Source organism: Polypterus senegalus, chromosome 16 (genome assembly GCF_016835505.1).
Source record: "Polypterus senegalus isolate Bchr_013 chromosome 16, ASM1683550v1, whole genome shotgun sequence".
Taxonomy (NCBI): Eukaryota; Metazoa; Chordata; class Cladistia; order Polypteriformes; family Polypteridae; genus Polypterus; species Polypterus senegalus.
The window spans coordinates 18,781,240-18,793,732 of NC_053169.1; the positions used below are offsets into that span (position 1 = coordinate 18,781,240).

At 34.6% G+C, this 12,493-nt stretch overlaps 1 protein-coding gene across 1 annotated transcript in view; it reads right to left on the reverse strand.

The window, feature by feature from the left end:
- LOC120517018 (cullin-9) overlaps positions 1-12,493 on the reverse strand; it is a 112,912-nt gene that overhangs the window by 45,759 nt on the left and 54,660 nt on the right. Inside the window, 4 exon segments of the mRNA XM_039739086.1 lie at positions 1,761-1,866; positions 1,998-2,169; positions 7,433-7,523; positions 8,207-8,434. Of these exon segments, the coding sequence (XP_039595020.1) occupies positions 1,761-1,866; positions 1,998-2,169; positions 7,433-7,523; positions 8,207-8,434 (597 nt within the window).

A 12,493-nucleotide genomic window follows, 5' to 3' on the forward strand; every position in this document is an offset into this window, starting at 1 on the left:
GGACTTGTCTGCTCACTTTAGGATTTGTGGTACACATTTAGCAGTAGATTAAAAAAAATGTTTTTGCCTGATATCTCTATAACTAGTACAGTGCTTATGTTTTATAAATGTACTTTTGAGATAATTTGGTCACATCAGATAAGCAAGAGAATGTACTTGAATGAGAGTGTGGCAGACAGCCAGGGCCCTTACCCAGCCTGGATGCTCCGACCATGGAAGGACCAGGGGAGATAGTAATTTCAAGACCGTTTCTCCCCCCAGACCAACAGAGGACAGTTCTCCTGGCTTCCAGTGGGGCCACGAGTTATGAGCATGAAATTTCAACCCAGTTGGGACCTATGGCCACTGCCATGGGGCGCCCGGAGGTTTGCAGAGCCCTATTTGGCAGCACTTCTGCCACACCTGGAAGTGCTGCCGGAAGAAGCTCGTTGGGCACCTGGATTCCTTCCGGGTGGCCTATAAAAGAAGCTAGTTACAACCACTCAACGGGAGGAAGTGGACTAATCTCATCAGGTGGAGTGGAGGCGAAAGCACTGGCTGAGAGAAGGGAGTGTGCTGTATGGACTGTGTTTCCAGTAAATAAACCATGTACTGTTTGGCAATTAGTGTCCTGCCTGTCTGTGTCAAGGTTAAGGCTGCTGTACGTGCTTTTAAGCATCACAGTCCCCAGGGGGACAGTTGTTTTTTTACATAAGCTCTTTAAATAAGGTCTGAACACACACAAGAATGACTATAAAGCAAGAACATTAAAAGGAAAGTAAAATTCTGACTTGGCTGTCACAGTCACTGTGAGGCATTATGCAAAATTATTATTGGTGGTATAAATGAACACCAGTACCGCTTCTTAACAGTGTTTCTCCAATGGTAGTATGTTTGAAAACATCAAAATGACCTCCACATAAGCTCCTGTGAAATGCAGTCTCTGAACTGGTTGACTGCTTATCCCAAATTAGCAAATAATACACCACTTCTGTAAACTTCAAAAACACTTGTACAAAATTCTGAAGCAATTAACAATGCACAAGTGGTAGAGCAGTTTAAGGGATTTTGAATATCATTCATGTACAACATCATTGTAATTGTCACTATTTTTGCTACGTGAAAAAACTTGTTGCATTCACAGTCTCACTATAAACTGGACGACTTCATGATGAATATCAACATGTCCTTTCTTAGCAGAGACTCACTGGCCTAGAGACACCATCCTGAAAATAGTGTTTTCCTTGATGAGTAAGAATGTAATACAGTCAACTTTGCATTATATATATATACAGCATAAATATCTGTCTTTCTATGGTTTTTTGAATGAAGATAAAATAATATTTATACCATTACTTCGTGATAGCATAAAAAGTATGATCTGCGTTTATCAGATTATCTGTGAAAGCTCACTCTGTGCAACATATGGCAATACTTACTGATGCAGATGAGCCAAAGTGTACATAGAAGGAAAATAACAAAAAACAATCAATGGGATAAATCTTTTACTTAAGTGAATCAGTAAGTCTTCAGTTACATTTGTTAATCACAAAACTTTTGTCTTCTTAGAGAATTATTAATAATGTACATCTAGACTTTGTACTATGACTGTATCAAACTAATATTACTTGGTTGATGTTAAGATACAATTTAGCATCTTTTTACAAGTTGAAAAGATAGTTTGAAAAGTTTACTTTGCAATTACTGAAAAATAAAATACTGGCAAATATCATAAAATGCAATAATTCATATTTAGGGAAATAAAGCATTATTTAACTCACAGTGTTAAGCTCAGTGTTTATGCTTGCAGCATCATCTCCACCCATCACAATTATCCGGGCTGGCATGTAACTAGTATCTTCAGCAGCAACCCAAATAGCTAAATGCCTGGGGGGAGGCAATCAGGCACATAAGATAAATTTGTAACACAAAAAAAAAAATAATAATAATTAATCCGGAACAAGGGCAATATATTTCACAAAAAGACAAATAGGATAAGGAGGACATAATTATCATACCTGATGATCACACCCTTGTGCATAAAGATGTTGATAAAATGAGAACCAGTACTTCCATTTGACTCCCAGTATGTTTTGGGGTTTTTGTCAGTCAATTTATTTGCACGATGGTGATTTGAAGAAACTTCTATCTTTTCCCAGCATTTGTCTTCTTTAAGTTCAACGCTGGAACCTGGTAAAAATATATTAAATAAGGAATTTAAAGATATTAAAAAGGCAAAACTACACACAGCTAAATCTACATTTATCCAAAATTTTTACTTAAGTTGCTTTAAAACAGCAATAAAAGAACACCTATAGTTAATAGTTTAAATGGACCATAATGCATCAGAAATACACGAGTTGCAAAACCCTATAATTTTACATAAACTATTGAAAACTAAGTTTAAATTGGCATTCTCTACTAACAAAAAAATAAACTTTCTGGTTAAAGTTGCAAGCTTAGTTGTTCAATGAATCATCATAAGCTTTCTTAAAATGAGTATCAAATAAATGATTTGGTAGTCTTGTGCCATAATATATACTGCCGGCTGAAACAAAAACATCTTTAAAATTGATCCTGCTCAATTATATGAAGCCTTATTGTACAGAACCAATACAGTGCATGTAGGACCTTGTATCTTTGGGCACAGTGTTTACAAATTATAGGCATATGCTAGGCTATGAACACATTTTACCAAGTGTTATATAAGTGGTAGTAATCTGTACTGTCACTGATTTTTGGTGTTAAACTTTATTTTAGAGCATTAACTTTGAAATGATAGAGAATACTTAGGCCAGGGATGCCCAATGCGTCGATCGTGATCAACCGGTAGATCGCAAAGGTAGTGCAGGTAGATTGCATTGCATTCAAAAAAATTTTTCTTTTTTAAACGTTAGTCTATCATATATCCTCCATAAGGCATTTGCCACTTGATTAACATACAGGGCGGCCAGTCTGAGATCTCTTCTCTTCTAACACACTGATCATCCTGCACTCACGATCAAATGCGCGAGCTACTGTAAAACTCCGGCTGTGATCTAGTTAGCTTTCCAATTTATATCGACTAAAGAAGAGATTTTAAAAAAAATTGTTTGGGTATGGGCTGGATGTGGAATTGGAAGAGGATTTTTTTCTCACAATGTCACAATCGAAGAGCGTTTGTCTGAGCTGTCAATCTATCATTGCTATTCCAAAGAAGGAAAATGCGGAAAAGCATTTTCGAACTGTTCATAAAAAATACAAAACTGACGTCCTTCAAAAAAGCGATCTGAGAAAGAGAAAAGAAAGGGAACTAAAATCGCAGTTAATCGGACAGCTGTCATTTTTCACTCGGCTGAATTCAAAAGCTCCTTGACTGCAATATTTGGCTCTACTTATTTATGAGAGTCAGCCTTTTCCCACATGACGATTATTAAATCCAAATACTAAATTGACCATAAATGTATTGAATTGTTATTGTGCTGAAAAGGTTATTCAGTTATGCAAGGTACGACAACATACTGTACATTTTATGTATAAAGCATACTCACTGTGTTTGTGTGCGTGTATGTGTATGTGTATACAGTGATCCCTTGCTGTATCGCGCTTTGACTTTCGCGGTTTTGCTCTATCGCGGATTTTATATGTAAGCATATGTAAATGTATATTGCGGATTTTTCGCTGATTCGCGGATTTCTGCGGACAATGAGTCTTTTAATTTATGGTACATGCTTCCTCAATTTGTTTGCCCAGTTGATTTCATACAAGGGACGCTATTGGCGGATGGCTTAGAAGCTACCCAATCAGAGCACGTATTACATATTAACTAAAACTCCTCAATGCTATAAGATATGCCTCCTGCGCGGTGCTCGATTGTTTGCTTGTCTCTACCTCTCTCTCACCCTCTCTGACATTCTCTGCGCCTGACGGAGGGGGTGTGAGCAGAGGTGTTGCTTGCACAGGAGCTGTTTGCCTAGTGGATACGGACGCTCCTCTAAGAAATGCCGCTTTATCGAGGCGCGTCCAAAAGCACACTTATTGATTTTTTGATTGTTTGCTTTAATCTCTCTCTCTCTCTCTCTCTCTCTCTCTCTCTCTCTCTCTCTCTCGTTCTCTGCGCTTGGCGGAGGAGATGTGAGCAGAGGGCTTTGCACAGAGGCTGTTTGCTTAGAAGATACGGACGCTCCTGTAAAAAATGCTGAAAGGCTACCTTCGCATTGATCCCTTCATTGCCGCTGCTTTATCGCGGTGCTTGCATACTTAAAAGCGCAACAGCCCAATTGATTTTTCATTGTTTACTTTACTCTCTCTCTGACATTCTCCGCTCCTTACGTGCACTTTGAAGAGGCAGATATGTTTGCATTCTTTTAATTGTGAGAAAGAACTGTCATCTCTGTCTTGTCATGGAGCACCGTTTAAACTTTTCACTAAAGGGTGTTATTTCATGTCTAGAGGGCTCTAATAATGTTAAAAAACGTATTTAGAAGGTCGTAAACAGGTTTTCTATGCTCTAACTGCGAAAATATTAGATTTATAAATAAAGAATGCTACGTGGAAATTCATTTATCTGTCTGGGCGGATTAACGCGATAAACAAGGGTTTACTGTATAACTGTGCGGAGAATATTTATAAACCGTGTGGGAGAGTTTCTAAGGGCTTAAAATATATAAAAATAATCATACAAACATATGGTTTCTACTTCGCGGATTTTCACCTATCGCGGGGTTCTGGAGCATAACCCTTGATCGAGGAGGATTACTGTATATGTATATATATATATATATATATATATATATATATATATATATATATATATAAATATATATAAATATATATATATATATAAATATATATATAAATATATATATAAATAAATATATATATATATAAATAAATATATATATATATATATAAATATATATATATATATATATAAATATATATATATATATATATATATATAATATATATATATATATATATATATATAATTTTAATGTAGGTAGATCATTTCGACCTGGTCATTTTAAAAGTAGCTCGCAAGCCGAAAAATTGTGGGTACCCCTGACTTAGGGTAATCACCAGGAAGTAAATCAACCAATGATTTTTCTGTGCCAAATGCTACTACCTCCTTTTTAACTAATAACAACACTGAGGTGGTTGAGAAAGACATTGAACTTTATTTTTTATATGCATGTTGTTTACTCAAAATCTCAAAAGTGCAAAAAGAAATTTTTATTTCTGAGCATGGACCTGAAAAAGTAATATATACATATACACATGCTCACACATATATAAAACAATATCTAGCATACATATCACCCCAGAGAATACATACAAACCTACACATGTATACTAAAATATCTGTCTCTGCTAAGCAAATGGTTCAGGGTGTTCTACCTTTTCTCAGTCACGAGATGATGTTGGCAGTGAGATTCAAACACAAGTTATTGGATAATAGCAGATGGTTCAATCACTCAGCAAGATGAAGGTTTCAGTCTAGCCAGTGACTGATCCGGCTGCTATCTCCCAGGTTTGCTGAGCTTGCACTACTACTTATATATGTGAATGTACGAATCAGAGATAACAGTATTGTTTATATCTGCTGAGGAATACTTTCAGGCTGTCACTCCCACTTACAGTTTCTATCCTCCTTGAGTATGCAGAGATGAGATGCAAACTTATTATGCTGGGGATTACAAGCAGGCTTTTGCTTTTATATGAAGTAAAGGAGAAACTATTTAGCCAGCTGCCAATAAAGACTACTAAGTTGGGAAGAAAAACTCCTGATTATTTAAAAGCCAACTATATAAGGTCCTTTCATTGTTTTAGCAGTGAAAGAGCGGTCAAGGAGGAATATAGAAAAACAGACAAATCAACATGTAAACATATTCCTGATATTTCTGTCAATTTTACCAGCGAGAAAGTCAGTGGCACACTGGTGGCTACAATGAATATTCAAGTCATATTAAACAATTAAAATATTACAAAGAGAAATGTAAACTGAAATGTAAATGAATTTCTTAAAGACTGCAATCTATCCTTTGTTAAATTAGTAAGTTAAATAGAGTGCTAATTCTGCCACTTTGTGTACAATTTTATCAAATGTTTTAAAAAAAAAAAAAAAAAAACTGAAATAATTATAGAAGACAGAAAAGTTCATGTCCAATAGGAATATGTTACCAGCATTAGTACTGATGTAGGTAGGGACAATTCCACTGTTAATATACTGGAGATGTGGAAGCAAGTACCAAAAGCATTCAACAGCTGAAGAATACATATTATCTACACCGAGATGCCATGACAGTTAATTGTCAAATTCTATCAGAAGGCATGTGCAAAATAGATGTAAATGTGGCACAACAATCTTTTTTTGAATGTAATGTTTTCAAAAGTGGTTTCCTATAAAATTAAATGTTGAAACATTAAGTTTATATAATCAATTAAGATACGGGTGGAAGTGTGGTACAGTAATAACACTGCTGCCTCACAACAAGGAGAACTCTGAGGGAGAACTGAGGGAACTCTGTATTAAATTTGCTGGTTTTCCCCATATCTGTATGGCTTTCCTCTGAGTGTTCTGGTGTGCTCCACCTTCTGTCCAATGACATTCAGGTTAGATGGATTGGTAAACTGGCACTAGTGTATGCTTGTATGTATTCACCCCACAACAGAATGGTGCCCTGTTCAGGGATTCTTTCTGCCTTGCGTCTGATGCTTGCTGGGATATTCTGCAGGTTCCCCATGACCCTATGATTGAATTTATAAAAATAGATGGATGGATAGCTGGATGGATGATTAAGATAAATAAAAAAGTTATTAAATGTGCAGGTAACCCAAAATGTACACATTATACGTTATATGGATAATGGTGGACATAATTTAAACGGACGCACGGCAAAAAAGTTTAATTGTATAACTTTTTTATTTGCATTAAAGTACACAGTGGGAAGACAGATGTCATTGTAACACGCCAATAAGATGGGTTACATAGCTTGCTGGGTGATAAGTCAAGTATGCTGAACCTGAACAATATGCCAATGAGGAAACATGGAATATGGTATACTTTAATAACTTGTGCATTATACCACGAAAGAAAATACAGGAAACACTTAGTAGGTCTATAACTGCAATACTTACAAGGTAAGGCAGGATTTAAATCTAATCAAATTAAGCAAACAATGATTAAAAGGAGATGGCAGATACACTTAAATAGATGTAAAAAAAGTATGAATAGATATCGGATGCTAAAAGTGCATACTCCAACCAGCTCAACAAAAACGTTGAAGGAAAAAAAATGTACAAAATATTCCTTCATGCATAGGAAAGCAGATTAATGGACATGTAATTGCAAATTTGGGAACACTGTATCTGAATTTTTTGGAAAATATCTGGTAAATAAATGAAAAAGCTGGGTAGGCTAATCAGCTTCTTCTCATCACATATTAACTTGTATTTGCATGGCTACACTAACCTTGACACAAATTTCGCAAAAAGACATCAAAAAATGGGATGTTAATTGGCTGATGACTCCTTCGATGTTCCTCAATTTGTCCCAGCACCATCTATATAATATCAAGAAAACAGAGTGAATATTAGAACAGTTGATCTTGTTCATTAGTTTTTAAAGCTCTTTTCTGGTAATCCCTGCTGACATTTCTTTACTTGCTTGCATATTTCTCACACGTCTCCTCCTATTCCACTCTTTCTTTCTCATAATTCTACGCCTCAGAGAATCTTTTTCTGGGGAACCACTACTTCAGATGTAGTATTGGCTACTAACTGACAGGCTCCTAACTGTCTTTCTGCCCTTTTCTGAAAATCACCTATAAACTGACATTCATTGAGTTTCCACATACTGTATTAATAGGTCATTTAACATTATTATTAAATGAGCATCTACTGCTTGATCTGTGGGAAGCTGGGTCGCCAATGCCCAGTGACAGGGAATGGTCTTCTCCCTAGTCTTTCATTTTTGGTGTAATGGTTAGGCGTTGATCTTTTCTTATGGCTGTACTGGTAATGTCTTAATTTATCTGCACTAATGGGAGGGTTTTTATGATTTTACGTACCGCTCAAAATGAGCTGCAATTGTTTATTCTCTTTTTCCTTTGCCAAGTTTACAAAAACTTGATCACAAAAAAAAAAATCAAAAAACAGAAGTACATACTGTTTAAAACACATGTAATATATAAACTCTGACATCAATAAATTCTAAATTTAAATCTTTAGGAACATAGGAATGTACCTGTATGCATCCAGCCAAAATACTAGTAGTCATTTTCTTGTGAAGGATGGCATATTTTTCACAATCACTAATTAAATCACGGAGCTCTGTGACCATTAACAGGTTGGTGCTATGTTTGTCCACTGCTTTTATCAGAATCTCTTTTGTGCCAAGACGACACATTACTACAGCATAATCTTTGTTCAAAGTTGCCAGGCGGTAAAGCAAACGTATAAACTGTTGAACAACCTTTAAAAGACAAAGCATACACAGTGAAATCCAGTTAGTCTTAATGCTACACCAACATTTATTTATTTTACACAACAAGCATCTACAGTGCATGACGCTTAAAAAAAATAAATAAATAATATATGTATTGTGATTCTCTAACTTGTTTCAATAGGATATCCAAGTTAAAGTCAAAAATGACATTCACATTCTCAGTGGAGAACTGCTGCTCAATTTTACTTGTTCATACATAGCTGTATAAATAAACATTTTGTTTTGGCTAAATTTCTATAAAATTTTAATTAATTATAGCATGCATGCCCTTTTACTGTAATTAAAGTAAAAAATTATTGAGGCATGGGGTAATGATTGCACACCAAGGTTACGGTCTCCTTAAAACTGTATCTTAATCTTTACATTACAGCCAAGTATATAAAGCAAGTGGAAGACAAAGTAGATAGGAAAGTGTGCATTTTGTTTTAAAACAAAACCCTGCCATATGGAATTTACACTCAAAATGGCTTTAACTTTATTAAAATTCAACTAGACTTTTACTATTACTGCAAGGAAATATACAGAGAGGCCCTTTAATTTGCATACCTTCTTAATAGTGAGTTTGTTCTCACTTGCAAATAAAACAGACTGACATCATATGGATATAAAATTAATAAATCATAAAAAGGTTTACTCATAAGCTTTAATAAACTACAGTTTCACTAAATACTTTTTCTGAATCGCACTAAGCCTTTTTTATTGTTAAGTAAGTCTGTTGCAGTTTGATTAGCAAACATTATTAAAAAATAATAGTGTTCAGAATACTTTACATCAGACCGCTACTTATTTTAGCAAGCATGACATAGTGCCAAAATGATGGTGCCTTAGCTTTGGCACGGGTGTAGCCTGCACAGATAGGTTTACACAAGGAATATTTTCAAAATGTAGATGCACAAATACTGTTTCAGAAAAACACATTTTAATATAAATATGCATATCATTTTTTTAAATTAAAAGTTTAGAATTTAATTAATCATGCACATTTAAAATTCCCTTTATCATCATAGTCTGCTGGTAGCAACTAAAGACTATTTTTTTTTTTTCAAATTAGAAAATATATATTTTTTTTTGTTTGGTGTACTCCCACATGGGCTTAAAGTGGAAAAGGACAAACAAACTGTGATTGCATTTACTACACTACTGGCACAGAGACTTATCTTGCTAAACTGGAAGAATCATAACTCTCCCCTTTAAGGTCAGTGGGTAACTGGTGTTATATATTATTTGAAATTGGAAAAAATCAAATTCTCACTAGAGGATATGCGCAGAAATTTTTCAAAATCTGGCAGGATCTGATCAATAACATTTTAGAATAAGCTTTTAAAGCACTGAGGGGGCAGATACACTCCCCATTTCTTTTTCTTTTTAATCCTATTCTTGTAAAATTGATCTATTTGTATGGAATGTTGCTTGATTTCAATAAAGACAACACAATTTAAAAAAATAAATAAATAAATAAAAAGGAAAAAAAATTGTTGGTTTTATTTCTACATAAATATGCCCACTACTGGTAAATAAAATTGCCTTAACAGGAAAATACTACAGAAAGCTCAAAGGTACAACATAATAAAATTCAACCTAAATTTGATTAAATGCTAAGGTGGAAACCCTATGGTAAAATAAACAAACAAATTATATATAGTGTACGGGGTGGGCAAAAGTGGTTTTACATTTGTTTGCATGCAGATTATGATTATTACAATAACTTTATTAACTCCAAAGAATGTCATAATGGCACAGTGCACCACAATCTCATAAGTGCCCAAATTGCTGGCCCAGCACACGTGTGTGTGTGTGTGTGCGCGCAAAGAGTCCCATAATGAATGAGAATATTTGAATATTCAGTTAAGTTATATAACAAACAGATAATAGTACATTTTAGCTCTGGATGATTTCTTGAGAAATCAGCTTTTATGTGTGTAGTACTGCAGCCAACCAACAACTAGATTAGAATGTTTAACATTTAAAACAGTGCTTAAATAAATACATAGGAAATAAAGAAGAAACAACTCCTGGGGCTGAAAGTTTAGAAAATGATGCTACTACAAAAACTAAAATAAAAAGTAGAAATAAATGTATTGCAAACTATTTTATACAAAACAATGTAAACAATAAACCCATTTCAAATACTTAATTTTATGACAAATGCACATTTCAGTAGTGTAATAACTATTTTCACAAAATTTGTAAACAATTTCAAAGTCATTTATTTCTTTACAGCTGTAAGAGTGCAACATATATGAATAAAAAAATTGCAAAACACATTATTGGCCGATGACTGTAAAATAAAGTAACATTTATGCCCTTAAACAAGTGCAGAATATGCGATTTTCTTATTTAAAAAAATCCTTTAAATTCTTTGAACAGTCCGCTTTAACCTGAAAGCTATTAGACAGATGGGAAATAAGAGTTTCCCAGTGGGAAATTTCATGTGGATGCTCTACGAAGTGGAAGCTCCCAGTGGGATGATTCAGAGAAAACATGGCAAATTATCATGTTGCGCTATTATATTGATCTTTCACCACTTTTAGTAGTATAAAATTACAGCCAAATCAGTCAGAAATTAAATTTGTTTTTGTCTGAATTATATTTCAAGCTATGTGATCCACTCCTAATATGTTTAACTGCATATTGTGTGGACCTAATACATATCAACAGCAATCTTCCAAAAGCCTGACCAGAAATTTATGTGGAAAAATGAGAAGTGGGAACTCTGAAATTTCCACACAGTGCTGTAAACAAGCAGAATGTTGGTTTAATTTGTGACACCAATGTCAACTTTTTACCTTTCACCAAGCTTTTCCTTCAAACAACCCAACTGCCAATTACATTTAGCATCTCGTTCTACTGCACGGGTGTCTTTCCCATAAACCAACTCTGATTTCATCTCACTCAGATTTTAAAATACTGCTCAATGTATACTCACTATTAGTTATAGAAAGCAGCTTGCAGACTGTTTAGCAGACAGCTCTACTCAAATATTATTGGTAACTGCAAGAATACCACTGCTCAATTGGTTAACAGGTTTCTAAAACAAGAAACAGCGCTGTTGCTTTTACACAGTTGTTGCTGCTTAAGTTAAACGACAAAGGGCAAGGATTCTTTTTTTAGTCTAAAATGGCCATAACCCAGGAAATCTGGCAAGCTGTTGTAAAGCTATAAGCCCCATTTGCAAGTATGGATCTAACATTTTGTATGTACGTATCCATGAGGTATATGTCACTACAATAATAATATTCATACATAAGCATGACGGACACTGCTCAGTACGCAAATACTGATGAAAGTTGCATTTTAAATAACCACAGGAGTAAACACATCATGTGATGACCTATGTTTCTTTATCATTTCTTTTCTGTTTATTTAGCTCAGACCAGACTTGCACATAATGACGATCACTTAGGCTATCTGAGGGTGCAAAGTACCAGTAGGCTATGAAATTTAATGTGATACGCAGTTTTAGCTGAAGCTTTTAGCATAGACAATTCTGAAATCATTTATGTATGACTAAATACACAATAAAGAATAAAGAGATCTATTGTGCTAATGTACGCTTCTATGCTCACTAATTGATGACAATAGTTTGCAAGCACGGAAATTAAAAAAACTCAGCTTAAGCCAGTCTTCAAGGACTCCTGTTCCTGACAGATGAAAAAAGGATTGTGCTACTGAAGAAATATGCCAATGCCTGAAAATCGAATATATCATACTGCGGCCTGCTTTCACAGTAACATTGTGATACACAAAAGTAATCCAAAAGCTAAACGTAAAGGTGGAATTTGTAGCAGAATCTATAGTTAGAGGTGTATCAGCTTGTTTAGCAAACAAATTTCTAAATTTCCACAGATAGTAAAAATAAATAAAAGTAGTAACACAATCCAAAAGTCCTGGTACTTGTCCTTATATCAGCACAAAAAATATTGCAATGCTTTACTAATTTCAAGTTCCCCAAAAAAACAATTTAAAAAAAAAAAAAAGCACTGCCTCATTTTTCCAACCAAACATTTGAACTACTGAATATTCTTT